Below are 16,758 nucleotides of genomic sequence, written 5' to 3' on the forward strand. Positions count from 1 at the left end.
TGTTAGCCCAGGACAGGGCCGTTTCCATGGGGATCCAGGGCCTCCTGGAAAATGGGGTGTGTGCTTCCACCGAATGACAGATGGGGATGATGGACAGGGGTCTCCCTAAGATCAGAGAAGAGACGAGTCTCAGCATGGTGATAGTATCAGCTACCATGCCAGAGCGCGGACAAGGCCCTCCCCTACTGGACAGGAACTGGCCACATCAGCCCCAGGATCACGCCATTTCACGGGCAAGGTTGTGCTAGCCACCCCCCCTCCCTGTCAGGACTTGAACCCAGCCCGTAGCTTCTGGAAGCTGAGGCTGCAGCCATGTTTTTATATAGAGATAGGGAGGCGAGCAGGGTATGGACAGGGAGCAGGGTGCTGGGCTCTGGATGTGAGGTTCGGGCAGTCCAGACAAGGGGGAGAGGGCAGAATGAGACCGGCTTCAAGAAGGTGGGTGGGAGAGGACACGAACGAACGTCAGCCTCCTTCATGAAAGCGCAGCCCAAGCACATCCGACCTGTGTTTACCTGGTCCAGGACTGAACCTGCCACAGCTGTGCTCTGAGGTGGATGTTGTGAACAAGCTGAGGGTGGGACAGGTTGGCGGGGGCATTCAAGAAGTAGGCGGTGGTGCTGGCAGAACCCCCAGGACTCTCAGGGGTCCAGCCTTTTCCATTACACACAGCAGGGGTGTGTGTGGGGGGTCCGTTCTGGGCATTTCTGCCCCGTAAAAGCCCAGCTCTAGCTCCCAAACTCCCTCTCCCCAGCAAGAAACCCCAGGCAAGCCGTCCCTGGGTGGTTCAGTGGGTTAAGCCCACTTCGGCTCAGGTTATGGTCTCAGGGTACTGGGATCGAGCCCCGCATCAGCCTCTCTGCTTAGCAGGGAACCTGCTTCTCTGTCTCTCTCTGCCTGCCTCTCTGCCTATTTGTGATCTCTCTCTGTCAAATAAATAAATAAAATCTTAAAAAAAAAAAAAAAGAAAGAAAGAAAAGAAAAAAGAAACCACAGGCAGCATCCACCTGCCCCAGTCTTCCTGACCCTGGCCTCCTGTCCCTGCCTCTTCTGGACTCACCTGGCCCCCTGCAGTTTGGAGTCCCCAGGAAACCAGCTGAAAGAAGCAAAGCCTCACAGGATTCTGGGACTGGGGATCTCAGCTCCCTTTCCCACCTGGGGCAAAAGGCCCTTCAGCATTTGTTGCTCCTCCCAGGCAGCCTCCCCCTTCCTTCCCCTCCCTTTCCCCGGTGAAAAGGGAAGGGAGGCAGGGAAGGTCGGGTTTGGTGGAGAGGGAGACTGGCAGACCGACCCGTTTTCCAGCCTGTTTTTGGAGGGCACCCAGCGCGGTTTCTACACTTTATTTTTACCAGTAGAGAGGCTAACAGGAGGATAGATCATGGAGCTCTGCCTGGAGGAGGCCAATTACTCCAGGCAGCCGATCCAGAGTTTTTACCTCGCAGGTTGTGGATTCTCCCGCCCGGTCCTACACCGGCCCCCCGCCCCCCGCCCCATCCCTCCAGCTACTTCCCACCGGTCCAGTTTTGCGCTCCAGAGGGTCCTCTAAACTTTTCCGACCCACCTTCCTCTACCAACGAAGGGGACCCTTGTGCACTCTCCTAACCCACTTCTGAAGCCTTCCAGGCTCCAAGGTGCCACCTTCAGCCGACCCCCATCCACTCCCTGTCCTCCCGCCAGCCCTACCTCTTCTATTCCCTCCGTCATTGGGCATCTCTTCCATAATTCCGGCACCTGGGCGGCCAAGGTGCCCCCCAAAAGCTCAGCGGACCAGCGTTCCCCCCGCCCCTGAATCCAGGTGACCATCTCCTTCCTCCCTCTCCCGCACGCACACTCAGGCACCAAAGGTGCCCACCCGCGGGGACCGGAGCACAGCGGTGCCGCCCCTACCGGGGCGCGGCTCCACCTGCAGGGCGCTGGGCGGCCGGCGCGCGGCTGGCTGCGCGGGCCGCGGGGGCGGAGGAGCGGGCGGCGCGAGGGAGGGGCCTGCGGAGCAGCGGCGGCGGCGGCGGCCCCAGCCCGCGCAGCCCGGCTCGGCCCCGGCTCGGTCGGCGCAGCGCCGCGCGCGTACCCTCCCGCCGCCGCGCAGCCAGGCGCCCGGGCACCAGGCCGCCACCACCACCGCCGCCGCCGCCGCCGCCGCCGCTGCTGCCGGGCGCACGACGCAGCGCGCACCGGCCGGGATGCGCGCCCGGGCCCTGGCCCGCCCCCACCCGCGGCCACCGCCCGCCCGCCGCGCGCTCGCCTGACCGCGGCGCCCGCCCCGGCCGCCCCGCCCGTCCCAGGCCGCCCCCGGCCGCGATGCCCGCCCCCCGGGGCCCCGGCGGCCCGCGCCCCTGCTAGGCTGCGGCGGCATGGCCCGCGCGCCCGGCGCGACCTCTGCGGATTGCATCGGTGTGCGGCGGCGGGGCATGCCCAGGGCACCGGGCACGGCCTTCAATGGGCGAGGACACGGACACGCGGAAAATTAACCACAGCTTCCTGCGGGACCACAGCTATGTGACTGAAGGTAACGTACGTGTTGTCTGAGGCCCCCTCCGGCCGGCCGCGGCGTGGGGATGCCGTCGCACCGAATGCCCTCCGAAGGTTTGGACCGCGCGCTGTGTGTCGTGTCCCCCCCACCCCACCCTACCCCACCCTGCCCCGGGTCCCGGAGGGAGGGAGCCTGAGGGCGCCGGCCTCCGCTGCCCAGCGCCCTCCTCCGCGCCGCCCTCCGGCAGGCAGCTTTCGGCCCCCAGGCCCGTGTGGCATCCTGTATCGGCCCTGGCCATCATTTGTAAAAAGGCCATTCCTGCGGTTAATCTGGTGAAGAAATCCAGGGAGATGTAGTGGTTTAGAATCCTGGGTTTGCCATTTCAGCCCTGCCCAAAGCCCACAGAATTTTCTAGGCTGCCCACTCCCCAGAGACGAAGAGGGAACCACGGGGGAAAAAAAAACCCAAGGCCAGACCCTCCCCCCCAAGAGGCTCGCTGTCCCTGGGCACTGCCTGTACCTCTAAAGGCAGGGGCCCCTCGTGGGTGGGAGACGGCGGCCCGTTTGGGGTTGGTCTTTTATTCCCGGTGAGTTATACTGAGACAGAAAGAGCTGGCCCCAAACTGGCAGAATTTTCCCCTAAAAGTGGGACATGCCTTCCCAAAGGGGCCCTGCATTTGAAATCCCCCAGACTGGTCCAACAGGCCCAAGCCCAACCCCCACCCCGAGGTGGTAGAATCCCGCTGGTCAGCGCTGATGGACCTGTGACTTCCAAGGGTCTCTCTCCTTCAGCTTGCCCAGAGAATGGTGGGGAACAGCTCCCAAACCGCAGCCAGGGGCCTGCGGAGCGAATCCCTGATTGAAGATGGGGTGATCGCTAGCCGCGGGGTGTCAGCATGCGGCAGAGGGGACACTTGCGCTGGAGACCTTCCTGGGTTTAGGGACTGCTTGAACCTTCCCTAGCGGCCGATAAACTGTCTGCATAAGTGTTGGTGGGTTGGTAGCAAGATGTCCCCCGGTGGGTGCCCCCAGTGGGAGGGGCCCTGCGCAAGGCGTTCCGCGGGGCTGGCGCGCGTGGGTGTCGGTGTCAGGGAACCTTGTGTGGGCTTGGCGGCTGGGAATCGACTCCCGGGTACTGTCCGCGGTCTAGTGCCTGGCTCTGCCGGAAATGAGGCCGAGTCCAAGCCGGAGTCCCGCGGAGGCCCAGGAGCGCGGGGCGAGCGCAGGGCGGGACCCCAGTGTCCCGTCCCGGGGAGCTGAGGCTTGATGTGTATCCTGGGCGGAGGGACGCTGAGAGGTGGCGCTCCCCGCTCCCGGGAAGAGAACCGCTGAGTCACGCTTTGCTGGTGGGGGAGGGGAAAGGGAAGGAGGTAAGGCTGCCTGGCTGGGTGAGGGCTCAGCCCCCAAGCTCGGGCTTTCTGGGGCCCAGGGAGCTGAAAGCGGCTCTTTGTGGCCTGCCTTGGTGAGGGTGAGGTAGAGTCAGCGTGCGTCGGGGTGTTTTTTTTCTGCGCGCAGGCTGCTGAGCGTAGAGGGTGAGAGGCCTCTGGGTTGTTGGCAGGTGCCCTTGTGGTCTGGCTCTGGCTGAGAGGGGATCTTGGCAGGTCATTCCGGTCTGGCTTTCTGCAGAAAGCCTCTGTTTTCTCATCTCAACCTTGAGGATGATGGGATAGGATGCAGGACTCTGATTAAAAGTAAAACCCCCTATGCCTGACCCATAGCGGACATTTGCAAACATTAATTCCTTCTTTATCTACCCCACCACGCTTCTAGCTTGCTTCCAGAAATTTATTGCCTCTTACCAGAGCAGAGCAAGGGGGAAGTGCATCCTTTGAGAAAGAAGTGATGTTTTTAATTCCTCTTCATTCATTCAGCAAATATTTCCCTACTATGTGCCAGTCACTGTTTTGGCCCTGGGGACTAGACAAAGATGCTGTCCTTGGGCAGCCTATGTTCTAGAAGGGAGCTCTGTGCTATTGAGGGAAAGCCCTTCTCACTAAGTCTCAGTTTCCCCATCTGTAGAATGGGAGTGAGAATACCATCCTGCCTACAAGATCTCAGGGTTTCTGGGAGGGGCCAGTGGGACAGTGGATGTGGGAGCAGCCTTGGAGATGTAAATTGTTAACTAGCAGCTGAAGTTTGTTGAACACCTACTGTGTGCCGGGGCCTCACGCAAGATCTCGTGTACATCGCCTCCCAATTTTATAGAAGGAACCGAGGCTTGACCTTGTCCACATCCCAAACTGAGTGCCTGCATGTGTAGGGCGTAGGACTTGGGGGCTGCCGTGCAGAGACGAGTGAGATCAGAAATTCCTGTCCTCGGGGAGAGTAGGGTCTAGGAGAGGAAGCAAGAGCTGTGATTGTCATAATTAGAATTAGATGCGGTTTCTGGCTGCCCTGCATGAAGATGGACTTGCCCAGCACTGCACCTGGCATTTTATGCTCCCTCACTGGGTGGGTTACGAATTTGGATGTCACTTAGACTTACGTTCAAAGCCTCCTTCTGACTCTTCTCATGCTGTGTAATCTTAGACAAGTTATTAAACCTTTCTGAGTCTCACTTTCTCCCTTTGTAAAGGGAGAAATAATCATAACTTATCTCACGTTATTACTGTTGGGATGATCGGTGATTATGCTAATACAGAAAATACCCAGCACAGTGCTTGGTCAGCTGGAGGTATTTAATCAGGGGCACGGGTGTAATTAATACAGTTCCTGGAAGAGCTTCACGAGCAGATAATGGATGCTGAGATTTTGCGAAAGACCCAGGTGTACAAATTCCTGTTCCACCTGGTCATTTGGCTCACAAACACTCACTCACCACACCCCAGTGACTCTGGTCTACTTCCTGTTCCTTAAGCAGGTCATTTTTTTTTTCCTTGCCTCACAGCATTTGCACTGGCTGCGTTCTCTATCTTGACCACCCCCTCCTGCTCTTCTTACCACTGACTCCTCATCCTTTAGGTTTTCAGTTAAATGTCATCTTTGCCAGTGGGAGTCCTGCTTGAGTGCCTGAATCTCCACTTGTAAAATCTCAAACAGTTTGGGAAGAGTTTAGATTTTGTTAGTCATTCACACCTTGGTATGAATTTGTCAGAGCAGACTCCTCCACCCCACCCCACCCTGACCCCCTTTAACTCTTGGCTCAGCTCAGCTGATAGAGTGTTGTCACCACAAGCATGGGTGCAGGCCACCCTGGGACACAGAACTTTGGAAAGTTTGTGGGGAGGGTGCTGGGGAGAGCAGTACAGTTGAATCTCTCAAGACAGTAGAAGGACCTGGACCCTTGGGAGAAGGATTGCCAGGGGTAAGAGAGTACCAGCAAGTCCTGTGGGTTTAGACTTCTCAAGAGCCAGATATGGCCCAGGAAGGAATGCTTCCTGGCTGTGTTCCCTTGCTGTAGCCATGTAGCTCAGCTTTGAGGTGAATGAAGTGGGCGTCTTGAGGCTAGTCTGATCTACAAACCTCTTCCTCCCCTTCTGTCATCAGTGTTTAGGGGCCTGTCTTCTGCTGGGTGTGGCCCTGGGCAGGCAGTTAGGGGCCAGACGCAGGGTTTTGGGGGCTCACACCCCAGGGGAGGTTGCAGTGGTCATTCCCAGGCACCTGAAGGGGAAGGCTCTTGAGGGCGTGCTTTCCTGCTAGCACCCCAGTCCCAGCTTTTCTCCCTTGAGCATATCAGCCATGAACCTCTGTCGTACATGCATTGCGTGCCTCTTGGATCCACAGAAAGACTCCTCTGTTTCCCTGACCCCATATGCTCACTGTCCTCGCGTGTTGCATGTGATTTCAGAGCCACCCAGGCTGAGGAAATGAAGCAGGGACTGGGACAGGGAGTTGTTAGGGTCAGGAGACTGTCATCAGCCTGTCTGAAACCAGCAGCTGGGCAGTTTCTGCAGCATGGAATTGTTCTTGTGTTTTGGACTAGTTGCGTGGGGATCCTGTCGGCCTTCTGCCCAGGCCTAGACCACAATGGGGAGGTGTGCTATTTGTGGGACCCAAATTTGCCCCCCATGGAGGGTACTGAGGCTGATCTCCCCAAAAGCCGACCCCTCACCTCACCAAGAGCATAGTGGTTCTCAGCCAGAGAACTGGCCATAGGCTGGGTCGGATTGGTCCTGGGGTCGTGCATCCCTCTTGCAGTGGTGGTTCCAGAATGCACATGGGCTTGAGTGGACAGTAGAGCTGCAGGAAGTCAGTCTCTCTCTTGTGAAGGGATAGGAAAGCCCCCCCCCACCCCCGCATTGTTGCCCGCAGCCACCTTGAGACCACGAAGGGAGTGAACCCTAAGGTGACAATGCTTTTGGTGCCCAGGCAGAGCGTGAGTGGCTGCTGGGGTCTCTGTGATTCGCTGATTGCCCCCCTCCCCCACCTCTGGATTTCCAGTTTCATGGGCTGGCACATTCCTTCATCGCTTCACACCTTAAGCTAAGTTTCTGTGACTTGTAGCCAGCTACGACCTCTTTCCTGGTTATCCGGAAGACCAGAAGGCTCCCTTGTCACTCACGGCCAACATCTGAGATCCCTGAAACCAAGAGGGAGTTTGATGTGTTCATTCACTGCTTGAGAAATCCTCTGTGATGGCTTTCATTGTACTCAAGTCAAAGCTGCCCAGTTCTGGTTTCCCTTTCTCCGCTGTCCCATGGAATCATTTCCAGCCTGATGAGAGATCCCAGGATCTGGTGTCAGGAGACCCGCATCCCCGGTAGGGTCTGACTCTGGGTTCACCGTCTCAGTGGGTCACACAGTCTCAGAACCTTAGCATCTTCTCTGGATTGCTGCTTTTGATCACTTGAAATGAGGGACATAGTGTTGTTTGATATGGTAACATGACGTGAGCTCCCCACCCTGCTTTGTGGAAGGAACACTGTTCATGAACTCATGGCGTGCAACGGCTTGATGTGTATAAACATGTCCGGCCCAGAGCCCTGGACCCAGTCAGTGCCTAATAATCCTGGTCTGCCAACAATGATGCCTGCTCCTTTGGGGTACAGTTAGAGTAGAACCTAAGAACCACCATCAAACTGGCTAACCCCACCCTGTCCCCACTTCACTGGGAAGTGGAGGCTCAGAGAGGTCCCTTGTGGCTCTGCCTTCAAGCCAGTCCAGAGGGACAGTGGGCAGAGCCAACGTTTGGTTTGGAAAATCAAGCAGTGGACTTCTGGATCTCCACATCTTCCTTCCATTTAGGAATATCACTTCCAGGAGCAATCCTGAAGTTTCCCAAGGTCATACTGTCTCCATTTCAGGGGTGGGGGCAGCAAAGGCAGCTCTAGGGTATGGGGGCTCACTGCTGGGTGTTCTCTGTTCAGCCACGTCACCTCTCTGAGCCTCAGTCTCCTTGCACAGCCTCCTGCCCTGGGTTGTCACATGGCCGGGAGAAGCAAAGGCCACGCTGACTCCAAAGGGCTTCCTGTTGTTACCAGTTTCCCCAAACCACATTGGGCTACACTGTAAGCAACACACTCGTTTATTTCTAATCAATTCCAAGGCAAGGGATGGTGCAGTCACGGGGTAGGCTTTTTCTCATTTTCTTTCTGCAAGATGGGAATCAGATTCTAATAAAATTTTCCACATCATCTCCTGGTTGTCTTAACGTGCTCCAGCTTTCGGTTTTTATCCTTGAAGCCCGCAGAGCCAGGGGACCTTTTCGTAAGAGGGGACTGTAGGTCCGGAAGCGTGACTGTGTGTCACCCCCGGTATAATGGACAGGACTGGAGTCGCCATGGGGACGAGAAACACAGTCTCCAGCCTGCTGCACTAAGATGCACATCGTTAGCAATTTGTGATAGTTCCTTCCAGTCTTTTTTTAATGCCCACGTCTGTGTTTAATAAAAGCTGTAATCGCTCCATATAAACCGTGTTGAAGGCGATTTTTTAAATGAAACATGAGCTTATAATAGAGTTCTCCAGTGCTTGGCGGGCTTCCTGGTTGTACAACCCGTGCAGTCACGTGGGGCCCTCCACACTCAGGAGGCCTGTTTTTGGTTTCGTACTCTGCCATGGCCATGTTGAAAGTTTTATAATTTTATCTCCAAATCCCCGTTTTTGTAAGTGACATCTGATGGTACAGTGGAGCAGGCACCTGAGCAGAGGTGATGCCCACAACATGTGTTTCGGCTGTTTTGTGTGGCTTCTGTACACACTTAACTTATGTGCACTTTGAGTGTCGCTGAGCTCCCGCACGGTCTTGCTCGCACCCTGGATGGATGTGCCCACAACCTTGTAGGCAGCGGTGGGAGCAGACGGTGTGGAGAAGCCACTCTTTTCCCTGTGAACCAGAACCTGATTTGGACACAGAAGGGAGAAAGTGACATTCCAAGGAGCTCGAGGGACCAAGGAACCCGGTTGTCATACCCCCTTACCCATGATACGTCCTTGTGTGAGCTGATCACTGATGCCGAACAGGAGGACCCAGCAGGGAACGGAAGGGTGGGACAGCCACAGTCCTTCCCTTTCAACGCCTGTTCATCACTGAGCCAAGGGGACAGGAGCTGCGTGTGGAATGTGCAAGCACCAAAAAGGGAAGAAAAGCCAGATGAGCTGGTTTGGTGTTGTGTTCCCGCTGCCCTGTAAGAGGAAAAGACACATGCCTATGGAAGCTACCAGTTACAAAGTGTGTATTTCAGTGACTCTGCTTTCCAGTTAAATACTCTCCTATTTGCATTTAAAACTGGAATTGCATAATAGAATGATGAGTGGCAAAATCCATGCTATAATTTAAACTTTCTTTTTTTTTCTATTGGCAAGAAGTGGCAAATGACACCATGGCAAGTCTAGGGGAAAATGAAAGAGCATTATTTTTTAGTATCTTTAATTACAGTTTCCCCCTCTTTTTGAACAGGGTGCTCTGAATTTTCATTGTGCACTGGGCCCTAAAAATGATAGAATTGGCTCTGCTTTGCCATAGGGGACAGGCTGGAATTCCAGGGGGAAAGAACTCTTGGCCCGCCTCCCACCCCCTCTTCGCTTTTGTGATTGGTGGAAATGTGAGAGTCTGTCACTCATTGGGCAACTTCTCCATAGTGGGCGGAGTTAAAATATTAAAGGTCGCTCGGTGCTCCTCCCCTACCCATTGGGCCCTCAGGGTGGGCTGTTCCAAGGAAATGCCCATAGGTCTTTCATTGCAGTCTCCAGTCTTTAGACTTCTCTCTCCCCACAGGTCCAAGAGGAGGGGCAGTAGACTAGGGGTCCCTAGCTCCTCCCACCATTACCATTAATAAGGCAGATTTGATTGCCCTCTTGTCCACCTTCCCTGTGTGATCTCAAGTGCTAGCGGGGTGGGGAGAGAAGGTACCCAACTGGTAACCCCAGCGTCGCCCCCAAACTCCATCCTTAATGGGCTGCACATTGTTGCTGTGATGGGTGTCCCATGGTCCAATTAATCACCCCCTGATGTTGGATAATGAGGTGGCCTTTTTTCTCGTATAACTAACGCCAAGTGAACGAGCCCTTTCTATGAATGAGGACACCCTACTCCCATCCCTCCCTTTAAGTCTGGAATAATTTCTTACGAGAGAACCCTGTGCACGCAATTTTATGTAAAAATTATGAGTGTGTTTAATGTTCTTGACACATATTGCCAAATTATTCTCCAGAGAATTTTTCTGTTTTACCACCTGCTGATCAGCATTTGGTATCGTAATTCATCTGACCTCTGCAGATATCGTAAATGAAAGATATTTGTTTCAGTTTATGTCTGAATACCAATGAGGTGGGACATTTCTTTTTCCTTTTGTTCAACAGACATTTACTGCTCCCCCTTATAAGCTGGGGGGACATGAGATGCTGGACGTGCAACACTGAGGAGCAAGTTCATTGCTGGCATTCATTTACTCACTCGCTCATTCATTTGTCGGACTATTATCTCTGAAGCTGCCACTGAGGTCTGGGCACAAAAGAAGCCAGTGTGGCTGGACAGGGAGGGTGCGGGTCGGGTCAGAGCCCAGACAGGAGAGAACTCAGGCAGAGCCCAGAGTTCGCCAACATCTAAAGGAAGGAGAATGAGAAGTCTGGGGCAGGGTAGGGGTATTCACCCAGGTAGGAAGAAAACAGGAGGGCTGTGGAGTCCTAGGCCTGACAGTGCAGCTAGGAAGACACAGGGAGGGAAGAAGGATGGATGGCCAGCATTAAACCCTGCCATACCATCAGGTAGGACAGTATCAGAAAGCAGCCCCCGGGCCCCCTGTTTCACACCCACTCAGACCCTCTCCCCTGGGGCTCTGCTTGGTGATGTCGTTCCACTAGCCCCTGCGGGCTGCAACTCTGTCTCCCCACTCGGGTCTCCCTGCTGGCACACAGAATAGTTTGCTGTCTATTCTCTGCTCTCCCCCAGAGCCCCTGCTTCTCCAGTCTCACTGTTTCTGGGGCAAAGAATCCAGGTCCTAGAAGGCATGTTTCGAGAGCTCGGTGCTCCTGGTTTCATTCTGTGGACAGGAGCCAGGCTGTGTCCTTGAAAGCACAGGCTGTCTCTCCCAGGGTCTCAAATGCCACTGAGAGAGAGCTGCCCCCCACAGAGTGCCCTGGGGAGTCCTGCTGGCTAAATCAGGCCCTGCAAGAGAGATGCCCCTTTCCGACCACACTGGCAGCCAGCGGCCCTCGTGCAAAATGACCCATGTGGACTTCAGTATTAAATAATTGTAAAACAAATGTAATAACCATTAATATGATTAACCATTTACTGACTGCATACTATATACCCGGTGTGATGCTAAGTACCTCTCTTACTGGTTCCTGACAAAATCCAGTGTTGTATGTATTCTCCCCATTTTATAGGGGAGAGAGCTGAGAGCTGGCCCTGAGTACCATGCATAAGGGGCAGAGCTGGGGTTTGGACACAGGCTGTCTGCCTGCAGAACCCACACTCCTGACCTCCACCTGTTGTGGAGGGAACAACAGGGCAGGGACGGGAGATCTGTTGAGATCTGATTACTTGCCTGGCTTAGGAGGGTGTGGCATTTGAGCCCAGGAATACCTGGTGTGGTGCTCAGGCTGAACTTGTGGCAATGAATGCATCTGTCATGCCCATGTGTGTGGTTAAAGGCAATTGAGATGGGCCAGGAGCAGGAGGGATCCCCTCCCCTGCACGGGGGGTGGACGTGGGGGGCTGGCCACAGCTCTGCAGAGGACAGGTGCTTTGGCACTGAAGGGAGTAGTGGTATTCTCCAGGTCAGGAAGTGATGCCCTTTGGGTCATGGCATTTGAGTACATTCCAGGCATGAAGAATAGCGTGTGCGAAGTGACATATTGTTTTTTTCTTTTTTTAAGATTCTATTTATTTATTTGGCTGAGAGAGAGAGAGATCACAAGTAGGCAGAGCAGCAGGCAGAGAGAGAGGGAGAAGCAGGCTCCCCGCTGAGCAGAGAGCCTGATTCGGGGCTCCATCCCAGGACCCTCGAGACTATGACCTGAGCCGAACGCAGAGGCTTAACCCACTGAGCCACCCAGGTGCCCCATGAAGGGACATATTCTTGTCTCTTGACCATGTCTGGGGTCCTTGGCCTGAGCCTAGGAAGCAGTTGCCAGGCAGCTTGGGGTAAAGGGTCCACCTGGGAGCCACTGCGCTGTCCAGGATGGGCCCTGCCTCCTTGTACAGTAGAAGCTATTGTCCTCCACAGTCCTGGTCTGAATGGCCCATTGAGGCAGTACAAAGACAGCTCAGAGGTCCCAGCTGCCCCAAGCAGGGATAGGATCACCAGCTCAGGCCTGGGGCTTCCTCTGGGCCTGCCTGGCCTCTTGCCTTCCTCTGCCCTGAGGAGATGGTGGCCTTGACACCAGAGTCTGCCAGTGCTGGGGCCTGGGTCCCTGGGGCCTGAACTCTGGTCCTGGCCCAGCTGGCAGGTGCTTCCTCCTCAGAACCTGGGTCCCCACCTGTGATACTTTCTGTGAGTATTGGGTAAAATCTCTATATATAGACATAAATCTCCATAAAAGGCGCAGTCATTTGTATTATCAGATGAGCTTTTAGCTTTTTTTTTTTTCAATTTCAAAAAGGTTTTATTTTTTTTTAATTTTTTTTTTTAAAGATTTTATTTATTCATTTGGCAGAGAGAGATCACAAGTAGGTAGAGAGTGGGGGGGGAAGCAGACTCCCTGCCAAGCAGAGAGCCTAATGCGGGACTCGATCCCAGGACCCTGAGATCATGACCCGAGCCAAGGGCAGAGGCTTAACCCACTGAGCCACCCAGGCACCCCAATTTCAAAAAGGTTTTAAGGAAACTTCCAAGTATGTACAGAGGTAGAGGAAATTGAATCTGGAGTTGCTGCTCTCCAGTGGCCTTGCTCCAGCCGCTCTGAAGATTGCACCATGCCCCCTTCGTTGACTTTCCTCTCTTTCTGGCTGAAGAACTTTTTAAGCCAGTTCAGCCCTCTGGTCATCTCCCCACTCCCTCAGCAGGCCAGGGCACATCTTGCCTGCCCAAGTGCCACCACCAGCCCTACCAGAATGAGTACTCATGCCTTCCCATCCGAACACTCAGTCATCCTGGCAAGGTCCCTACTTGTCTCACAAATGCCTTTTTCTAATTACTGGGTTTGAACTAGGATCCCGAGTCCTGCACCTGAATGAGGGTGTTCTGTCTCTTAGGCCTTTCCTGTTTGAGACCCGTCCTCTATCCCATTTCCAGATCACTGAGTGTGGAAGACATTCGTTACTCTTCTGGAAAGATTACAGTTTTACCCCCCAGACTGTGTCTGGCTCCCAGTTGACTGATGGGTCTAGAAGGCTGATGGGCATTTGCCTGTATCCTAGGAGTCAGCCCCGGGGCATGCTCCTCTCTCCTTCCAGGGTCTTCCTCATCCTTCATCAGCTGGGAGAGCCTGGTCACATTGCTCAGGGGGTGTAAGTATCTTCACCAAGACCTGGCCAGATGGCAGGTTCATGAGCAAGAACAGTGGTTTCTGTTGGAAGCCGTTGAGTTTTGAGATTTATTACATAGCAGTGGAGAACTGGAATAGTCCTGGATTCCCAGATTGAATTCCCAGTTGTGCCCAGCTCCTGCTCCTTCTGAGATGCCTTATCTAGCTATGGTGCTCTCCTTGATTCTGTAGCTCTTCCAGAACCTTCCAGGGACTTCCTTCTTATGTGTGTTTGCCTGTGTCATTTCTGTTCTTTATAACCAAAGAACCCTCACTCCCAGTCCCAGCCAGGACAGTGACTCAGCTCACATCATAAGATAGGACTGGCAGCCAGGCCTTTCTGAAACCTAGGACCCAGAGTCCTGCTCCATGAAATGTCAGTAGATACAGATATTGGACACATCTGCTTCGTCTTACATAGCTCAGCACTTGCCACCCACCGGGTGCTGGGTAAGAATGTGTCTGAGTGACCCAGTGAATAAAAGCCACCCTTCTGCCTAGCCACATCCTCTGAGCACATAGTCTTCTCTTTACAAAGTTTAGATAGGTGTAGATTTCAGTGCCCGTGTTCCTGTTAAATCACTCCAGACCCATAGCCACACAGATCAGACTTGAGTTACCATGGCGCAGTGACCGTGGGGAAATGCATAAAGCAAAAATGTTGCTGCTACCTTTTCAATGTGCAGATCACTCAGTAAATAACAGGTGCATGTTGTGGACCACGACCCGGTCACTTCTTTCGGTGTCTGCCGTTGGCTGGTCACCGCATATCTGTTAGTTCACAGACAGCAAAGCACGTGGCAGCACCACCTCCTTGTCTCCCCTGAGAAACCCATGCGATGCTTTACACAAGTGGCAAATCAAAAAGGGGAAATTGGCCAACAGATAGTGGTCAGCAGGGGAGTGAAAGTGACCCAGCTAGAGCAGAAATAGGGATGTGGGGAAGGTGAGCAGAGTTAGAGAAGAAATTGCCGACTGGACTCTCACATGCAGCCAGCTACACAGAATGCGGGAGTCAGTAGACTCTAGAAGATGTTTCCTGGTGTTGGAAGCATGTGGGGTAAAATCACAGGAGTTGACCTGAGCTTGGGAGGATGGGTCTCCAAGGCACAGACAGGGTGCCAGCAGTTGGATGGTCAACGGAAGCAGCACTGTCCAAATGACTCCCCCACGCATTTGTTATTACAAAGAAATAAAAACACTTGAATTCTTGATATTTCTGAGGTTTTAAAATTACCGTACTAAATACTGCTTTCGCTATTTTAAAAGTTTCTCTATAACTTAAAACTGTCAGTAAGAGAATTTTTTAAGACTTAAAGATTTTTTTTTAAGTCACAGAACATTGGGGTGCCTAGTGGTGCCATCAGTTGAGCATCGGACTCTTTTGTTTTTGACTCAGGTCATGATCTCGGGGTGGTTGAGTTTCAGCCCCATGTCAGGCTTTGCACACAGCACGGAGTCTGCTTGAGATTCTCTCTCTCTCTCTCCCCTGTGCTTCCAAACACACCACCTCAATAAATAAATAAATAAATAAAATACCAAAAAAAAAAAGTAAAATATTACAGGGTATATGTAATTTCCACACTGATTATTAAGATCACTTTGAATGGAGCTTCTGGGTGGCTCAGTGGATTAAGCCGCTGCCTTCGGTTCAGGTCCTGATCTCGGGGTCCTGGGATCAAGCCCTGCATTGCGCTCTCTCTCAGCCGGGAGCCTGCTTCCCCTTCTCTCTCTGCCTGACTCTCTGCTACCTGTGATCTTTCTCTCTGTCAAATAAATAAATAAAATCTTAAAAAAAAAGAAAAAGATCACTTTGAATGATGTGGGCATACACCATCAGTTTTGTTGTCCCCCAAACTAAGAACTCCCTGTTTTCATTCTGAATGTGCTGTGTACCACATTGCCCCTCCACAGTGATGTTCTAAGCCCTGGCTGAAGGAGTACAGTCAGTCTCCTTATTGAAGTCAGCAACTCAAGAATATTAAATAATGCAAATTCCTTGCTGTGGCAATGGTCACACAGCCGGTGGATCACTGTGAGTGGGACACATGCCTTCCCTCCACGGCACTCATCACGCAGACCTCCAGCCAGCCTGTCTGCTTCGCAAACAATCCATCACGGAATGAACTGGGTGAAGGAGTCAGAGGCTGAATGATTGTGGCTCCTACACCAGCTTTCAATGTGAAAGATGATAAAAACAACCCGGAATAGTTTATAGCCCCAAGGAGAGGTAAGGCTCTTTATTGAAGCTGTGAAAATATAATCCATCATCATAATGTATCCCATATCGTCAGACTGTGGGAGCTAAGTTTCATGTATGTTAAGATGCTGCTTGCAAGAAGATATTAATTCTGGTTTTCTATTTTATCTCATTACAGAAACATTAAAAAATGCAGGAAGTAGAAGGGGGGTGGATATCTTGATGTTACTGCCCCAGAAATGTTCCAGTTTTACTGTATTTCCTTGTTTACCCTTCCCCTCTAGATGGCCATATAAATACAGTTTGTATCTTTTAAAATATTTAACATCCTGGGTGCCTGGTGGCTCAGTTGGTTAAGCAACTGCCTTCAGCTCAGGTCATGATGCCAGAGCACCGGGATCGAGTCCCACATGGGGCTCCCAGCTCCACCAGGAGTCTGCTTCTCCCTCTGACCTTCTCCTCTTTCATGCTCTCTCTCAGTATTTCTCTCTAAAATAAATAAATTCTTTAAAAAAAATAAAATATTTAACATCCTGAAACATTTCCCCATGTTGTTATAATTTCCGAGTAAATAATTTTTTAATGGCTGCATGATAGCCCATCACATACATATAATTATTCACCCAATAACTAGGTATGGATCCATTCATTAGACTGGGGTGGATGCCTGCAGTGGGGGTGTGGGTGAGTGGGGAGTGGGTGTGGGAAGGAGGAATTGGGCCCAGCCCCTCCCTGGAGACGGTCTGGAACCAGGGAGACATAAACAGATGGTAGTGACACACCGTACTGGGTGCTGAGAGACAGTGGGACACCATAGCTGGGACCCCATGGCAGTGTGGGGGCTGGGCTGAGTCAAGAACTAAGGCCATCAGAAAGGATGAATACCCAACTTTTGTAGCAACATGGTTGGGACTGGAAGAGATCATGCTGAGTGAAATAAGTCAAGCAGAGAGAGTCAGTTATCATATGGTTTCACTTATTTGTGGAGCATAAGAAATAACACGGAGGACATGGGGAGATGGGGAGGAGAAGGGAGTTGAGGGAAATTGGAAGGGGGAGATGAACCATGAGAGACTAGGGACTCTGAGAAACAATCTGAGGGTTTTGAAGGGGTGGGTGGTGGGAGGTTGGGGGAGCCAGGTGGTGGGTATTATGGAGGGCATGCATTGCATGAAGCACTGGGTGTGGTGCAAAAACAATGAATTCTGTTACACTGAAAAGAAAAAGAAAAAGAGCTA

At 52.8% G+C, this 16,758-nt stretch overlaps 1 protein-coding gene across 2 annotated transcripts in view; it reads left to right on the forward strand.

Moving 5' to 3' along the window:
* The first annotated feature begins 2,286 nt into the window (after positions 1–2,286).
* Positions 2,287–16,758, forward strand: part of PPP2R2C (protein phosphatase 2 regulatory subunit Bgamma) — a 128,149-nt gene continuing 113,677 nt past the window's right edge. The window contains exon 1 of one of the 2 annotated variants that reach the window (XM_004770526.3): positions 2,287–2,506. In XM_004770526.3, coding sequence (XP_004770583.1) covers positions 2,437–2,506 — 70 coding nt within the window. In that variant the 5' untranslated portion in view covers positions 2,287–2,436. Of the gene's footprint in view, positions 2,584–16,758 lie in introns of both variants that reach the window. The other variant, XM_004770527.3, reaches the window with a different exon arrangement.

This window comes from Mustela putorius, unplaced genomic scaffold, assembly GCF_011764305.1.
Source record: "Mustela putorius furo isolate JIRA1106 unplaced genomic scaffold, ASM1176430v1.1 tig00000083_pilon_pilon_pilon, whole genome shotgun sequence".
NCBI classification, from domain to species: Eukaryota; Metazoa; Chordata; class Mammalia; order Carnivora; family Mustelidae; genus Mustela; species Mustela putorius.